At 43.4% G+C, this 19044-nt stretch overlaps 1 protein-coding gene across 5 annotated transcripts in view; it reads right to left on the bottom strand.

The window, feature by feature from the left end:
- nedd4l (NEDD4 like E3 ubiquitin protein ligase) overlaps positions 1 to 15183 on the bottom strand; it is a 43899-nt gene extending 28716 nt beyond the window's left edge. The window contains exons 1-5 of one of the 5 annotated variants that reach the window (XM_070989766.1): positions 14840 to 15183; positions 13004 to 13077; positions 7247 to 7328; positions 5717 to 5755; positions 5250 to 5303 (exon numbers count right to left, since the gene is read on the bottom strand). In XM_070989766.1, coding sequence (XP_070845867.1) covers positions 5250 to 5303; positions 5717 to 5755; positions 7247 to 7328; positions 13004 to 13077; positions 14840 to 14884 — 294 coding nt within the window. In that variant the 5' untranslated portion in view covers positions 14885 to 15183. Of the gene's footprint in view, positions 1 to 479; positions 1655 to 5249; positions 5304 to 5716; positions 5756 to 7246; positions 7329 to 13003; positions 13078 to 14839 lie in introns of those variants that run through there. The other 4 variants (XM_070989765.1, XM_070989764.1, XM_070989761.1 and 1 more) reach the window with 4 other exon arrangements.
- Between the last annotated feature and the right edge of the window lie 3861 nt (positions 15184 to 19044).

Consider the following 19044-nt stretch of genomic DNA (forward strand, 5'->3'; position numbering starts at 1 on the left):
ATGACTGAACCGGCCGATGTGTGTAAAATTTCAAATGCCTGTGGTCGTGAAGTGAAAGACAGCCAGTGTGTGTGTTTTAACTCAACAACCATGTCTGTGCTTTTCACTTCCCAGAATGTCGCCACCCTCTTCCTGCACCATACGGATCTCTCCTCATCTGGGCTGAATTCAAGCAGGAGCTTAAGTGAAATACTAGCAGCTTCACAAATGACATGTGAAATACTGGAGAAATGCCACAAACTTTGCACAATTTAGGTATGTGGTTATACATTTCACCCTGATTCTCATTTGTTACGTCCATGACCCTTCTACATGCCCCCACCCTGTTATTCTGACTTCACTACAAACAAGCTGTCATGTCACAGGAGTGACATGACCCATCCACCATTTGCTGTGGCTGTTCAGTATTCATTCTCAAATTCATATCTTCATCAGTAAAACCAAAAATCCTGCAGATCTAAAGATTTCTAGTAGTTTACCTCGGGATTACTCCTCGTCGAATCACCGCAGAGGCTCACATCCTGATCTCCACCTCCGCCTGGGGTAAAATAGATCTTGAAGTGAGGCTGCCTTCTGGAAGAATCCCCACTGATTTTGAAAGTACAAGCATTAGATCTGTTCCTTGCTTCCATTCTTTGAGTCTCTGTGTCTGCTTGGTTCTCCTCCACAGCCTGGCTATCTGCACCAGTTTTCTGGTGTTGATTCTCCAGCAGCAGCCTCTGATGAGACGAGCTTCTCTCCAGTCGGATTCTGGGGTAACGCACCGTACGGCTACCTCTTGAGCTGGCAAAGCCAACATCTGTGCATTCTTCCTGGGATGCAGCAGCCTGTTGCCTGTCCTGGCTCTGATCCTGGTTCTGATTTTGCTGGAGCTGAAACACTAGTCTCTGTGTTCCACCATTAACGACGGAGCACTGGTCCAAGCTCGGCTGCTGGACAGACCAGCCAGTGCCGCCGTAAGGTAGGATTCTGAAATGCTGGATGTCAGAACCATCAGGAGAGTTCCTCTGGATACAAATACCACCAACACTGATACCAGGTTGACCTCTGCTATACACAGTATGGCCATTGGAACCAATACTAAAGACCCTGCGTTTGGGCAGCTCCGGCTCTGTCACCAAACTTTGTGAGTTTAAAGAATCTGGGCTGCAGTATGGAGGAGGCGGATGTCGCGGAACATCTGCTTCGATGTGCGGTTCGGTATAGGCAGGCGCAGGTCCTGGAGGAGTGTAACAGGGTGGCGGGACGTCATCGGCATGACCACGGGCATCTCCATTCCGTGATCCATTGGCACGCTGGAGGGAGATGTGCATGGAGGAGCTCTTGGTGGGCCGCTGCTCAGCGTAGGCGGCGAGCTGAGGTATGAACATGGAGGAGCTGCGTTTCAGGGAAGGCTCCAAACCAAACGCTCTTGGTGGGACATGCTGCGCAGCTGGCTCCCGAGAAGGCCTCGATACCGGAGGAGGCTGCATGCTGAGCGGAGTGACCACAACACTGTCTCCCTGCTGCTCCTCGGAGTCTCCCTCCAGCACCTCCGGGGCTGTGTTACTGCGGCCTGAGCCAAAGTACAAACGCAGACGTTGTGCCATTTTCACCTCCCGTATCACAGCTCCCGTTCCCTCTCACTTTCGCTTAGACTGGCTGTTCAGTTCTCTCCTCTGGCTCCCGTCTCGGTCTCTTACTGTCGCCCACTTCTCTGCTTTGGCTGACTAGATGACTGATCCCCTTTTTTTTTCTTCCACTCTCTCTCACCCCCCCTCCCTCCCACCCTCTGCGAGTCTCTTCCACAACTTTCCTTCCCACAGTAAACCGTACAGAGGAAAGAAGTCACACCACAAAAACTAGACTGCCACTGCGAAAGAGCTGACAACTTTACACTGCGCACTCAAAGGAAAGGCAGAGTCGAGGCTAAAGAGAGGTAGGGTGAGGGGGGGGAAAGAAAAAAAAAGAAGAAGGATCCCTGTATGCCAGACTCTTAGCACTACCAAGCACTAGCGACAGACAGCAGAAATAGCCTCAGCCGAATGACGGCCAGCATTCCTGACATGATTGGATAAGAGTGGCCGGCGCTCCTGGTTTCCGAGGTGACAGTGGGTTGCCTGTCAGTCATGTGACTACAAATGGCTCTGCCACCTCTTGTTACAACCCCACTCTGCCCTCAAGTGCCAGCTGCCCCCCCAAAACACATCCTACTGTCCATCCCTTCCTCCATTCACATGATCTCTTTCTAACCCCCGCGCACTTCCCCGCTTCCCCGCCTCTCGTAATGTCACTCACTCCTACATACAAAGTTTGGTACTTTTTAACACCAGTAAGTTACTTCTTTACCTAAAACTGCTCTCCCAGTATCTGCATGTAGCATCCACCAAATATCTTCCTCAAAACACCACTGTCTTCATCATGAACACCAGTGGTAAATATGACTCCACCATCTGCACTCTCTCCTCATTAATGTCATGAATTAAGGTCATAACATGGATCGGCCAGGGCAAGAGAAGAAGAAATGACGGATCCATAAATCTGCTGCAAACAAACACACAATATGAAATCTATATCCCTTTTCACCAGGCCCACTGGTGCTTCTTGTAGCTTGGAAACATTAAAAAATGAGGCATAAGGAAGTTGTTGCTAAAAATGGAGTAGAAAAAGGCAGCAGCAGAGTAAAGAGCAGAGTATCTGACAGATTGCAGCTTTGATACGGCAAACAGCACGGCCCTCTGTGGAGAAAGACATCCAAGTCTTCTTCAAACGGAATAAACTATGCTGCCTCCCATACACAGCCAACACTTGACTGTCTGGTGGTTTTATAGGCCACCCTGTTTGCATCCAAAAACCGCCCAAGATACAACTAAGCTGTGATCCTAGTTTGCAATGCTGAAATTAGGCACACAAATTATGATGCTTAAGCACTTGCAATATACTATTTGGCTTCAGTACAAGGTAAAACAGAGAGATGATTTCACAGCATTATGTAAATCCATGAGAGCATTCTTTATGCTACTAGGCAGCAAAGTGATTCACCAGCGGAACAGAATGAGAAAATGAAGGTTTTGGGCTACTTTGCCCTGAGGCCAGACTTAGCGGGGGAGCTGTCTGCCCCCATGCACAGAACTGACACACTCCCTGTGATAATCTGGCCTTTCAGAGCTGTCCAAAAAGCTGTTCCAACTTCTATGACTGCTTTGACCTATGGTTTAGCCCTCAGTGCGTCACCTTATCTGTTTCAAAAAAGCAAGCTGAAATCAAGTTGCCAAGCCACAAAAAAAAAAAAAGATCTCCACTGTGGACAAGAGGGCATCAAGGAGATGGGCGATATTGACTGCAGCCACAGAAACGGCCAAAAGGGAAAGACTGCAGAGCAAGAAGAAACTGTGGCTTGGCAGCCGGTTACACTTAGTGATGACACACTGCCTACAGTGTTAGGCACAGTCAATAAATGTGTGTGTGAGATGTTATGGAGAATGTTCCGTACAAAAGAAACAAAATGCCAGTGTGTGGTCCAATGGCAGCAAGCCCAGCTCGCCAAATGACATAACATGCCTGCTTCAAACAAAGCACTACGCTGTATTTAGGCCTATTCTTTCTTTACAGTCCATGTTAGCTGTCAGTCTCGTGTGTAGTTCTTCTATATGTCACAGACGGTTGCATTAGTTGACATTTAGTGCACATACATAAACCGCAACCTCTCTACAGCACAAAGCTTCATCTAACTTTTCATCTTCTCTGACAAATAAACCATAAAAGTAATGGATGCAAGAGAACAAGCGCCTTCAAAGACATACTGGCCAGTGGTGGAGGGGCTGCCTTGGCATGCACCTAGCGACAGAGGAGCACCTCCTCAGACATATAAGGAAAGGACCGAGCTCGGGGCCGCCTGTGCTGTGCTTTCTTGTGTCATCCTCGGCTATACGGCTCCCACCATACTGAGGGAAAAATTAGAGCTGTCCTTTCGTTAGCGGGCCGAGGGCCAGCGATTCCCCTCAGCAGGGGCGTGCAGAGCGAGCACAAACAACCCGCACCAACGCAAGCGCTGATTTTATCAGTGAATGAAACGTGCAGATTACATCAGAAAATGCACCTATCTTCATTTCATTAAGCTAATTGGGAAAGACAAACCTCCCACGTTGGCCCTCCAAAGGCAGCAGCCCTGAACCTGTGAGGCCCAGACAGAATGTGCCTTATCCAGCCAAGGACATCAATTCTAAGTTTGCTTGTTTTACTAAACATCAAACTCAAGATGCAGACCCCAGAGTTACTGAGAAGCCATTCAAAACAAGTATCAGTGCATTCCTAAACCCCTTTCAGGGAAGCCTTTTACTTCTTCCACAGAACAATGTCTTCATTATGTCGACAGCCACTTCAGCCTCCTCCGGACACGGTCGGCCGAGGTGAAGGTTCGACACCGACAGCGAATGAGTGAAATGATCATTCAGACATACGTGTGCTATTTTTAATTGCTGCAACTCTTGACACTGTGCAGACATTTAATCTAGTTGTCATGGCAACTGGGCTTAATTTCACAAGCGAAGGAAGCGAGTGTTCTCGTCTGTGGGGGGAAATCTGAGAAATCTGACATAAGAGGAATGTAGTGGCTGTTGGTGGACGGCGGCCTTAAAGCAGAGCATGAGACCAGCCGATGAACAGGCCGTTCACTGCCTCTGTTCTCTCCCACATGTGCTGCAACACGTTTCTTTTGCCTGTGTTCTTTTGACTGAGCTTACAGTTTTGTATCCTGCGATATCAGATCTTGCAATGCGTCGGAGAGTTCGCAAGGAAAAGATCGTGAAGACATGGGGGTGCGGATGAAGTCAATATAATACATTCCAGGTTGTTGGTGATCCCTGTGGTGAAATGAAAGCGGAGCTATTCTGGGAAAATTACTTGGAAAGATGTGCAGCAATATCAGTTTTATAATCATCATGTTTTATTTGGTGGCACATTAATGTTTCATTCACATACCTGAGACTAAACCATAAAAGCAAGTAATACCGCAGCTTGAAGCAGAAACATGTAAATTCAAAGAAGCATGAAGAACCGGGTGGTTGGGACAACTCCTGATTCCAGAAAATGTGGGACATTGTGTAACACGTATATAAAAGCAGAATGCTTGTTTTATAATGTTTCACACAGCGTCCCAACTTTTCTAGACTTCTAGAACTGGAAATAAATCTACTACTGACAGACAAACAATGTGTGACATAAGCGACAGGGCGAGTGAGGGGTAAGAGGGTACAAAATGTGAATCTTACCAATCTGTTTTCATCAAACACCTCAAAGAGTAGCCTGTGATTCTGCGGACACACCTGTGAGATAATACAGCAGTCAACCGGTGGTTATGTGGCATGCAAAGCCAATGCAGATGTACATGCAAACAAACACCTTGTAGGCAACAGCCTGCTCGCTTCTGCGTCAAATACTTCACAGCTACGGTGGCTAGCAGCGAGTCAATCTCCTAAGCGTTACAACATGGCACTGAACTATAATTCTTTTATAAATAACCGGTGGAGAATAATCACACACGTGCGGCTAAGCTTCTAAAGTCTGACATGGTCTGTTTGATTACAGTGGTGGAGGAGGTGGAACTCAGCTCTCAGTTAAACTCCAACCAAAGATTAACAACTCTAACACCACCACTCTAGAATAAACAAGGGCAATAACAGACCATGGTAGTGCAGGACAGCGGGAAGAAAGGGAATCTGACACATAATGAACTCACTCTGAAGTAGAATTCTTCGTTCCATTTGGGGTTGAGGGTCTGAAACACAAAGCATGGATGTGGTTAGACTGATGATGAATTAACTGTGCATTAAAGCACAGCCAGCGGCATCACTGGCTTACACAGGAAACAGAGCAGATGCATAAAACCTGTCCGGCTTGTCGTGAGAGGCGAGAGCTCAAGTGAGAAATTAGGCTCAGTCTTGTGCGTCAATGATCCTCTTACGCCGTTGGAGGAAGTTTGTAGCTCTGACATGTCCCGGTGATTGGCGTTAGTCCCTAGATTAACAGCCATGAGGATTTTCACCCACTTTCTGGATGGGCCAGCTCAGCATGTGAATGCAGCGGCTCTCTCCGTCTGCCTGATATTTTATGGGATTGAGAGCTATGTGACAGATCTCATTAAAATTCCCTTGGTGATTGGAATGACCTAAACACTAGAATGTCAATGAAGCCTTAATTTCACATCACTCTGATTAATAAACACTTTTTTGCCATTTTACGGCGGCCATAAAATAACACCTCTGTTAAAACCACTGCTGACATGGAGGAGTGATAAACGAACTCGCTGCCCTTTGACAGAAAGTCCATATCAATGTCAACATTTGGTATAAGATCAGGGTAACTTTGAGTTTACTGATGGTAGTCTCAGCCTGGCTCTTCATTATTTGACGTCTTGCCACAAGCCAAACTCTTAGCTTCAACAACAAAGATGCCATCAAAGGTGTCCCACTTAAAGACACATAGAGCCCACAGAAGAGCCGAGCAGTAATGCTTCTTTTTCTGCTCCACATAGCAGTGCATTATCAGCTATTTATATCCAATAAGGCAGCCATGGCCACTGGCAGCATATGTCTGCCTGCATGGCGGCCTGAGCTGCCTGACTCCAGCAGAGGGTTGGTTGGCAGCTACGTGAGGCTATCCTTAACGAGCAAGAAAAGGAGGAATTACAAAGAAATAAGGAGCTGCTTGCAGAGTCAGGCTACATGTGAGCGTATCAAAGTTTTATCCCTGCATATATTGCATTTCCACAAATCCTACCCAGTGAATAACATGCACTACATGCTCTGCTCTGTATGTGAATTAAGACTTCATTTTTAAAGCATAAAGGCCAGAGCAATCCACAGTGGGAGCTGCAAACATTTGGTTCAAAATAACAGCCCACTTTGATATCAAGATATCCTCTGAATGGAGCTCACACTAATAGCAAGTAATAGCTCCCCCTGCTGAGAATAGATTTCCTCCTCAAAAACGGGCCACTGGGGGAAAAGGGCTTGTCCAATGTCTCCCTCTACACTCCCCTGAGCAGGAAAGGAGGCACCGCCTTCTGGTGACTTCCTCTGGTTTCCACCTCTCAAGATGACATGATTGCCTTGATCTGAAGGAAAAGTGGTGCTAGCACTGGGGCTGAGATCAGGAGCTGACCAATCTGCTGCCATGCAAAGACGTTAAAGTTCATTAGGTCTGAAGCTGCGAGGCAAAGGTCTGCGCAGAACACAGGAGGGAGCAACCTCTTCATTATCGGACCTACCTTTTTAATAGTTTTTGTTTGGACTAAGGCAAGCTCTCTGTTTTCATCCGCAACATAGAGGGAAAGTTTGACGTAAGGATCGCTGCAGAGATAAAGGAAAAAACACAGGAAAAAAAATTAGTGGTGAAAAAGAGAGTTACAAATCTGCTTACCAACCAGTACTTACCAATAATATTTCAAATACATACAAAGATGATACCGTTGCTGACAGAATACATCCATTTCAAAATACCAAAACAGTATTTTTCCAATTAGTAACATATCGTTGTTTTTCCATTCAAAATAAGTCAGAACAATACGAACAAAATGAACACAACTATGGTTTCAATCAGACAATATCTGACTAAAAAGCACAAATCTGGCCAAGCATTATGAGGCAACTTCACATACATGTAAGAAGACACAGTTTCAGGTATGGCTGGGCCAGAAAACGATCTCGATATGCCGACAACAAAGATCTTTTTTTTTACTGGATATGGACGATTAGAGCAGCCTTTATTACCTCCAGTGGGAGAAATTTGTGAGAGAACACGGTGCCGTAGCACAATAAAAACTGGAGTAACACGACCATACACCAAAACAAAGCCACATAGATCGAACAGCCAGTCAGTGCACAGTTTCTCGCTTGTTCATCAAAGCACACGTCCATTTCCGAAAGTGGAGGTGAAAGAGGACGCCGTCTTGAAAGTATGAGAGGAGCAGAGGGACTCGAAAGCAACGGTGAAAGTGAACTGACGTTAAAATTAAAGCTCAGGAAAGTCTTGCCAAAAACGGTAACGACATCAATTATACAGAAGTGGTTTGGATATTTAAACAGCGACAAAGTGCAGATTAAGACGGTCTGCAAAGCATCTTTCTGCTATCGTTTCCATCTGAAATGTACCGTCTCAGCGACAACGACATTACTGTAACTTACAAGGCAACTTGACACAGTTAAATGTTTGTTCTATTGTTTTACATTAATAAACTATAACCTGAGGTTTAACCAATGAACCCTCTGGTTTCTTTACTTCTTCAAACTGGCTGCATTATCAAATCATACATCGTGATAAATATCAATATTGATCAAAATGGAAAAATGATCGTGAGAATATTTTAATTTTAGGTCCTAAAGGGAATTTAGATTCCACATGTTGTAAACATACAGTGTAGCGTACAGCCTGGTGAGTATAACCTTCGTTAGTCCTACTTCCAGTGTGACATCACATTAACTGTGTCCTCAGGTGCCAGAGCCCATGCTGCTAAACTCCACTTCAACACTGCTCGTTTCCAGGCCTGAAACCTGAGTCCGCCACCAACAACCCAGCAGATAAAAACTGCTTGCATTTGGGTATTGTGAGATAAGGCTATAATGTCGTATTGACAAAGCACAGTGCTAAAAATAGAAACTGCAAAACATTTTGAGGTGAGCGGTGCAAATAGTAAGCAGAGTATATGCGACTGTGCTATTTAAAAACTGCCAATTGGTGTATCTGAAGGTGCTGACAGGGCAGAAATCTCCAGCGAGTTCTGGATAGAGACGCAGAGCTGTGGCTATTCACCAGGCAGACCAATTACTCTGCTGGTCTCAGTCCCAGCAGGCAACACAAGGTACAGAGTCAGGTTATAACCTTTCCAAAACCTCCCTTTGAAGAAAAACCTCTCACAAGTCTCAGTGTGTGGCGACGGCGGACATTTTTTAATCAGTAACTTTGAAACTTCTTACATTAAAACCAAACTCGCTGCTTCTTCTGATTTCAATCTGTATTAGAACATATTTACATGTGTTCCTGTATTCCTTTTGTTTTGAATATGTGGTATAAAGCAGGTGGCATGTGGTGTTGTACTTGTCTTTAATAACCCTTTCATAGAAAGCAATATAAAAATAACTCGCACTACAGTTACTGCTGTGAATGGATAAAAGAAGGGAGGTGACAGTGGAGCAAAGTGAGGTAAGTCATGCCGCCTCACCTGGCTCGCTCCTGCTGAGAACTAAACACAGCGTGAGAGGTCTGATCCCACCGCACTGGACGTAGAAATACAGACTCCAACATAATGCCTAACTTTAGAGTAGGGCTGCAACGAATGATGGTGTTCTTCATGGATTGTTCTGCCAATCATTTGGAGATTAAGTGTTTGATCCATAAAACACTGAAGAATGCTCATTGCTTTATCCTAGAGCCGGAAAATAACTTCATCTAAAGGCTTGTTTTGTCTGACTGACAGTTCAAAACCTATAAATATTAATATCACAGGATGCAAGACCAAGGAAAGCAGCAAATTCTCACATTTAATGACCTGGAAAACGCTGGAAAAATGACTTAAATGTTTGTTGTCTTTACTTTTATCTGTTGCTCCATTTCTTTATTCTTTTCAGTGGTTCTCGGAAATGTGTGCAAGTACACCGAGAGCAGCTTAAAACCAGAGTCAAATTCCTTAAATGTGCACACACACTTAGCCAAGAAAGCTGATTCTGAGCTGATTAATCATTGATCCAAAGAGTTACCATACAATTTCTCAGAAACTGTGTGCCTCAGAGAGTTTCCCACACAGGTTAATTTCTGTCTTTTACTGCGCATCTACTGCGTGACCTGAAATAACCTCCATCAATGTATGCGCACACAATGTAACAGATAGTGTGTTTATCCAACGTGGAAGCAAACAGCGAGCTGCAGGCCAAATGAAGGATCGAGGCACGTTATTTAATTCTTCACACCAACACAATATCTACCCAGATGACATCAAGTGAGGTAAAATCTCTCTTTTTCCCATGCTCTGGGTGAAATTTTAGTGTTACGTGTTGCATTTCCCATGTAATCAATTATATGTTGATTGCAGTTGCTCGACACGCAGGGTTGGAAATTTAATTTGACTCAGATTTCAAATCATCCACGAATGTGTTTTAAATCTGATTTGCCACAATCACTTTCTGTGGGATTTTTTTTTTGCAGTGCAGGATTGACATAAGCACCGGTCTAATTCCAGTATGGATGTGCCCAAAATTTTTGATTTTGATTTTAGGGAGTAACTGAGAAGGAGCGAAGGGAAAAGGCAGGAGGAATGAGAAATATTAAAAAATGAGCCGCGAACGCACCCCAAGCAAAACTGCTGTTGTTTGATTGCTAATTAGCGTCTCCAGGAACCCCCGCAGCCTCTAATTGTGAGTTTGTGTGGTTCTGTGATGTACTGTGACTAAACAGAAACAATGGGCCTACTGTATCTAGACTGCAATGAGACTCCTTCTTGTCTCCTTCCTTCTATCAACAGGAATCATGCTGAGGGAGACAGGCTACTTCGGGTCAACTCTGGGAGATGAAAGCTAGCATGAGCCGCTGGATTCAAATGGTAGCGCCATCAAACTATTGTCTGACTGCATGCAAGGAGAGTTTCTATCGACACTTCACAAAAACAGCAAAAACGAAGCCTCGGGGTGTTTTATTTAGACAAAAATAACAGAGCAGAACACAATAGAACAAAGTATTACAGCGGCAACAGAAACAGGTTTGGAGCAAAAAGAAGAAAAGAACAAGCCAGTACTGTTTGAGCATCTTATGAGGTGACAGACTGCCAAGTCAGCACTGTCTCCTGTGGTAGCTAGCCACACATCGAGACCTCATTCAGTGTTTCTTCATTACAGTTCAGATTTCTCCTGAGCCAGGCTGAGCTGTCCTGCCAGCAGGCCATCAGGATGCGAACACATGCACTCTGGCATGTGAGTAGCATTCACACAGCGCTAAACATGCCAGCCTCTTTCTCTGACAATGTCAGCCTTCTCATGGCTGATGTACAAAAGCATTACTATAAAGAAGAAACGGAGCAGTGTTCACATTTAGACGAGGCCTTGGTCATATGGCGACTTCAGCCTCATTTCAAGTGCATTACGAAAATACAATTTATAGTTTCTTGCATAACTGTACCTGGGATTATTGGACCTTTTCATGCTTGTTGTTTACCACCGTTAGTTACAGATAATGACAATATACCATCTTCAGTGAGGCAAAATGTTCTGAGCACTTGCTGGGATGGCATTACTGCAGTACTACTGCGTTGGCATTACATTTTCACGTACGAGCCCTTTTTTCAAAAAAGTTGAGATGCCGCATAAAACGTAAATAAAAATAAACAATGCACCCAGCTGCAAACAAATTGTGTTCACCAACAACGGTTTTATGAAATGTTCCCGAACGTGCATCCCGATAAAATAAATGTATGTACGTAACATCCCTCATACAATCATATGTTCTCAAAGTGATGAACCTCGCTTCACCCTCGCTTGAGAGTGACTGAGCCTTTCCAGGATGCCCCTTTCATACCCAATCATCATACTATCACCTGTTACCAATGAACCTGTTTACCTGTGGAATGTTCCAAACAGGTGTTTTTGGAGCATTCCACATCTTTCCCAGTATTTAGTTGTCCCAAATTGTGTGAAACAAGTTGCTGCATCAAATTCAGAATAAGCAGATATTTGCAAAAAAATTATCACATTCTGCTTCATTTACGTTTTATACAGCATCCAATCCAAGTTTTTTGGAATCAGGGCTGCACAAACCCTGAGATATAATTTCAATTTTTGACTATCTTAAATAAGTCTTACTCTCCTTCTGTACACCTGACATAATTCATAGGCGAGCACATGACCTCTATGCCAATGTAGTAGAGAAAGCCCATGAGAAGTCCAGCAGTACGTCGCTGAACATTTTCAAATGTGTCTGAAAATAATGCCAGCCTATGACTTCCTGATGATTAAAAAAAATCTGCAGCAGAAAGGATGGTTGGTCATTGTGACTGATGGAAGTACATGAATGGGTTTTGTCACTATGACTAAACCCGTTAAAAATAAAGAGGCATTATCCTTAAATTCAGACCCTGGACTGACAATGTCGCATTTGGACTAAGAAGGAGCAAGTTTATAAGAACTCCATGTAGCACATGAACAAATTGATAATTTGATAATAATTGATGGTCACTCTGTGTACTATGAATCAATCAGTGTTCTAGCACTGCAGGTACGGAGATGCAGGAAATTAAAATTTAGAGGGCATGAGTCACAGTGCTTAGCCATGCAAAACAATGACTACAGACTGACTTCAAATACAGCACCACAGAGGGATATTATGCAATAAGACATAAAAGTTGTGACAACAGTAGGTTACACTTCATCACAGAATCACACATGGGAAAAGTAGGTCAGACAGCATAAGACATAAAAGCCCCCTCGATGAACACAATGCTTCAAAGACCCTCAAAAGTTTGAAGTTTAACATCTGTGTCTGTGATATGTATAATTATTAGTCAAACACTTTTATCTGGAGAAACTGTAATAGAGCTGAGTTATGAGTTGGGCAGGAGAGGCAGGTCGGTAATCATTGATTAACACTTGGTGTTCAAGGTCTTTGTTAAGTAAAAAGGAACGTAGTGAAAGTGTGAAGCACTGCTGTTATAAGGTGAAAGGATGGGCTAAAGGAGCCCCTCTGAATCAAAGAGCATGATGCAATCTACAGGTTATGTTTGGCTTTTCTCACATAAACACCCCTGACAAATTATTATTATTGACTGGCGTGCTTTGCTTACATTTTGGATGTTACAACACAGTCCTAAAAATGACAATGCATATGCGGTATGAGAGGGGGAGATGCACTGACCAGGCCTGCATGCTGATCTCACAATGAAAGCACAAAAGTGGCACAACAGTGTTACTACTAAGACACCTCTGATGAAAACAGCATCTTCTGGTGTGTCCTAAAAAAAGAAAAAATTAAACCCAGAGGTGCTCACCTGGCTCCGATGATGTCTTTCTTCGCCAGATCAATTCCTGCAATGACCTTAACCCGCAGCACTCTCGTTTCATGCTGCAAGAGAGCGAGATGATGGATCAAAACATTTAATCAAATCGCAGAAAAATGATCTCGTAACCTCACAATCAAGCCACTTCAAATCTTTCAAGCTGCTGGCTGCACCAACCTGCTTTGTCATGTCAGTAACCCTGACCTAGAAAAGAAGTGCGTTGTATTTGAAAAGCTTTCAGTCATAAGTGACATCAACACTTCCAACCTGACAGATGACATGAAAAACATTTCATGCAGCATTCAAAAATGGGTGTATTTGCTGGTCTGTTTGCTCATCAATCTTACTTTGACTATCCCAGTGTTTGATGACCATAATGTTTGGGTCAAAGCACAAAATAACTGCTTCTTTCTATTTATACATGACAAGTGCTGGAGAGAGGAGCAAAGGAGGGAGTGGGGGTGGAAGCCCAGGCCAACCCTGTTGTTACCTTAGGCCATGGTCTTGTTCAGAGGGTGTAGCATTACTGAACGTTTACCTCGTGGTCACAGGAGGTGCAGTGTCTCATGGAATGCAGACCCACAATTGTCTTAAAGCCTTTATTTGTGGAGATTACACCATGTGATTTAATGTCTGTAATATGGCGAACGTTAACCAATAACTAGCCAACCCTTCCCGAAGTCCCTCGAGTTACAGCGTGTGGCATTTTGTTACAAGCATGCCTCACCTCCCATAATGACTGACAGAGCACCACAGAGCTGTGATAGTGAAATGGGTGAAATGGCAGAGCATACACCGACGCCAGCTGAGTGAAGTTTATCATTACATGTTCCGATCTGAGTAAAATGTTAAATGTCAGAAATACAAATTAAATGTGTTTTGGAGCATCTATCCAAAGTTCACTGTGCCCGCCAAGACATTTGTCCTCTAAATTGTCATTAAAAGGCCACATGCAAATCTCTCCTGCATCCTGGTGAAAGAGTGACAGTTCAGCCTACTGATGTCACAAACTCAACAATCACACCCCGAATATATGAAAGGCTTATTTTTAGTCATCTCTCATGATCATCCCAAAAAGCCTTACTATTTCTGACTGTATTAGTAATGTCTGATAGGTAGTTGGCTGATACGACAGCTGCTCGGTTGGCAGATCACTTTGTCACTCTGTGATGACCCGTGACAATCGTGCTGCCACGCAACGTTTGCAATATAGCATTAATACATTACTGATGCACGTCTGAGTGCCAGAGGCGACACGGGAGTTCATCACCAAAGTGAGTATCGACCTCAGGTGACAGAGCAAGACGTCCACGTCTCAGTCTCCAAACTCGCCCAGCGCTCAGCTCACCATCAAACAGCTTCGATCACAGGCGACGGTCAGTGTTTATGTCTGACAGCTTGTAATGCCGTGCAGCCCACCGCCCAAGAAATGCATCAATTTCTCCTCCATATGTCTGGGCTTCAAGATAGCACTTTGGGGCGACATGACTAGTCGAGCCACAAGTCATCCACACGTTAATGTAAGTACAACATGTAGCGAGGCTATTAAGCTTTCATTTAGGTTTAATTTCAGTGCTCTGGAGACAAAGTGAGCAGCTGTACCTGAAATTAAGATGAGTAAACTTGTGGACACGCTGGCACGGGGCAGGAAATTGACAGCTGCCGGAACATTACTACGGAATGTTACCGTGGGTGAGGGCTTGTTAGCTTGACTATCAGCTAACGATGGTGTTAGCTATCTTCGGCTGAGCCCCCCCTCTGAGAGACACCCCTTTTTTCACTGTCGTCTACATAATAAAGCTTTGTTGAGATTAAATCTTAATTTACCTCGTCTTCTGAAAGTCCATATATTGGCTCGTACGTCGCAGCCATATAGCCTGCGGTCCACGCTACACACACAAAAACAAGCCGCTTGGCAAAGCTAGCTGGCTAGCCTTGAACAATAAAGTCCCACTTTCCTCCCTCTGCCGTGCGGTGGTGGTCGAGTTCACGGTGAGAGCAAATCCTTGGCTCGGTACGGGGGTTTGGTTCGCAGCCGGATAACGTAATCCTCGCCAGTGTGGTCCGTCCTGGATGCAACTTGGTAATTTAAAAAAATTCACGGTGTCCAAATTGTTTCAACTGAGACAAATCGCTTTTGTCAACTCCGAGCTTATCCCCTGAAACGTTTTGACACTTGACTTCCTCTTAACAGTTTAGCCAATCCTGTGCCGATTGGACGTGATTGCTGCAAACTCTAACCAATCAAGTGCGCTGTGAATTCCCCACTGGCCGTCATCAGCCAATAAGATATGCAGTGGGCGTGGAGACGGGGTGTGTCGTGCCTATGTGTTTTTTTTTCCCCTTTTCGGGGTGTGTGAGGCTGTTTCTCGCAGAGCAACTCAGGTAAGCGTTGCCGGGATTTTTTATGAATCTGTAACATGTATAACATCACCATCCCCGGCTAACTAATGTCATTCAGGTGGGTTCCTCGTTCTGGTTATTACATTTCAGCCCTGAGCGCGTTCATGTTAGGGGCGGAGCTTGCACAACACAGCCAATCACCGGTTACATGCACAGAAAAAAAACAGATTAGCTCGAACTACTGATCCGCATCTCACGAAATTAGGTCGATGCCGCGGCAGAAGTTAGAGGAGTCACCGTGGGAAATTGAATGAACTCTGGCTCTGGCGTTCTTAATTTTACATAATACCAACCGATAAACATGTGAAAATTAACTGAGACCACATTGAACTCAAATAGGTCTATACTGTGAGGTTATAGCTACTGTATCTGAAAAGAAATAGGGATTAATAGCACATAGACGTGGCCCACTGGATAATGATGTAACCCTTACTAACAAACAGTGGGTGTGTATTGTTGTTATTGTCGCTGCCAGTGTCATTGCCATGGTTTGTTTACTTGTTTATTGATTTGTTGGGTCTGGGTTCGATTGCCACATGTGAAGAAAATGTGGATTCATCATGTGAAATGCTGTTTCGCACGTAGTGAACCATTTATACCAAATGAATGTTGAGTCATTACATGTGATTAATATGTGCAATGAGTTTTACATGACGTGATAAAGATTTTTTTTTTTTTTCGGAATCCCAAATACACAACGCAAACACAACAATGGTTTTAGCCAATAAACTACCGACCATATCTAAGTTTTGATTTATAGACTTTTTTGTAGACTCATTCATTTGAAATCAAACTTTATTTATATGGTTTGAGCAGTAGTTAGGGTCTGACGTGTACAGTAAAAACTGGATGATTCATACTATGATGCCTTATTGACATTCATGTACCATTCAGCTCGTTTTTTAAAATCACTCTCATGAGCACCACTGGTCCTATACTGCCGCCTAGACGCCTACTGTACTACAGAAACTCAGAAAACACACAATGTTCAGCACGAGATTCTTTCTTTCTTTCTTTCTTTCTTTCTTTCTTTCTTTCTTTCTTTCTTTCTTTCTTTCTTTCCATTCAATATCATATCATATCATATCATATCATATCATATCATATCATATCATATCATATCATTTCATATATCATATATCATATATCATATCATATCATATCATATTATATATCAAATCATATATTATCTGGCAGATTATTTCAATAATGTCCTCTAAACTGCGGTTAAATAGCTACCATTTCAAAAGGTAAGCCTTTGACAAATGTCTATTCTTTATTAAAGAAAGGTGTGGGTCGGCGCCTGTGACAGATGCTTTCTCAAAGCGGTTCCCAAAAGCGCCGCTAGATGTCACCACAGAGTCACGATCTATTCCCGGTTTGTCCCGGTTTGTCCCTGCAGCCTGCTGATTCCAGATGCACGGCGACTGAGGGAGCAAATGCTACACTGACACAACCCGAAGTTGCAGGCTGTAATTTAAGATGTTATACACCTGCTGAGGAAGAGGCGGACCTCAGTCCTTCATCCCTGACAGCAGACCGTGCCTCACTCCTTTTCTGCAAGCACAGCTGTCACACCAAAATACCAGAACACGGTCACTGCGCACACGCACAGAGAAAATGATTTTAAAGCTAGAAAAAAAAATCATCTATTGGGGGCATCCATCAAATGGTGTCAAATGCTCACTGGCATTCAGCATGTTGTGTCGCATAATGGGACTTTTAAATCAATGTGAAGAGCAGATGGCCATATTATATAACATTATTGCTTCTAAGTAGAGCCGACAAGCGGGGAGGCAGAGATTTCCCGAGCCACTCTTGATACATAGCCATCATTCACTCCGTCCAGAAGCTTGTTTCAACACAGAATTTTTCTATACCTACTCCCAAATAACTAAATGTCTAAATGGATTAGACATCAATGAGAATATGCATCAGTAAGCCAGCCCCCCAAGATCAAGATAAATATGTTGTTTCTCTTCAAAGAAAATATACTTTATATACATCACACACATAAAAGCATCATAAAAAGAGTATGTGTTTGAAGTACTTGTATTTCCCTTGTATGCAAATACATACTTGTGCAGTTCAGTTGAAAATGTTGCACTTTTGACTTCATAACATTTGTCTGACAGCTTAAGTTACTGGTTTGTTTTCATATTAAAATTTTACACATAAAACATATAATACTGAATATAATACATTCATTCTGATTATACTAATATATAAAATTGTTAAAATGAGCTCCAACTCAAGTAGGTGGAACAGTGAAATGCTATTCACACATTAATACATTATAAATGACATGTCATACTATGACAGCAGGGGCAATTTTCTGCATTTGAGTACTTTGATACTGCGCAATGAAATAATTAGGATCTGCAACCGAACAGTAAAAAGTAATATGACATGTGACCTAACAGTTGACTGATAGCAAATAAAAAGATGTGAGATAAAACCAATAAAAGTAAATGCTGAGCCCACATGGCTGTCCACATCATGACTTTCCAGGAATTTGCCTTCTCTCAGGCAGCATCCTTGACGTGAATGCATATGTGTGTTTGCGTCTGTAGGATCTCTGCAGGTGTGGCTTCCCACAGAGTGAACACAATGAGCAAGGAGGAAGTTCAGCTCAGGAGACAATGATCGGATACAGAGGCTGATCCCTAAAGATCCCTGAAGAAACCTGGAATTAGTTCACCTCAATGAATCTCCAGCAGCTGAAGCCTTTTACAGCCGTCGTGCATCTGCAGGGAGAGTTCATGTTTTTTACACACCTTCCTGCACTTATTGTTCACGTCATGTTTCATCACAGGTGCCATCCACACATTGAAGCATCTTTTTTTGATGCTGTTCGTCTTATCCAGGTACTTTACTGTCTGTCTTTTTGCTATTTAGACAGACTCACATACAGTGTTTTCAGTGGAAACGTCAGTCAGGGTTACATCCTGTTGTAAAACAAATATCTCTGTGCCTTTCTATCAGAGGATTTGTGTTTCCCGGCAGGTGTGATGTGTTTTTATTTCATTTTAGAGAATTAAAATAAAAGGAGTGTATGAATCTTTTACATATCTGTGTCAAACAGCTGACTAACTCACTCACATGAATGCATGAATCAGAGAGTGAGTCAGGGAGAGGTCATGGGAGGCCAGGGAGAGGGAGGGAGGCATGTTAAACACTGGGAGAACTTACTATGTTTACAGCTCCCAGTAAGAGGAACCAGTGAAAGGATAAACACAGTTTTAGCGAGACACGGCATTCTGATCGTCACAATGAGTTTTACAATATTTGTTCACACGCAGGGCGAGTTAATGTCACTAAGGTAGCAGCAAAACAGGAGCATGTGCTGTCTTGACTTTTATTGTTGTGCAGAGAGAAACAGGATCCCACAGGACACACTGTACATCTTTATACACAAAATGAACACACTTACAGAAGAGCATGATGTCAAGAGCAAAGGACAACATGTTAAAGTCTGTTAGCAGCTGTGGACAACAAGAGGAATATCTTCTTGATAGTATAACAGATAAGCAGGCCTCTGTGCTGCCACACTATTACGTCTTAGAGGGAATTATTGTGCCTTTAACTTCACTTAAGTTATTAGACAGCTCAACTTTACAAATTTAACT

The sequence above is a fragment of the Chaetodon trifascialis genome, chromosome 20 (assembly GCF_039877785.1).
Source record: "Chaetodon trifascialis isolate fChaTrf1 chromosome 20, fChaTrf1.hap1, whole genome shotgun sequence".
Classification (NCBI taxonomy): Eukaryota; Metazoa; Chordata; class Actinopteri; order Chaetodontiformes; family Chaetodontidae; genus Chaetodon; species Chaetodon trifascialis.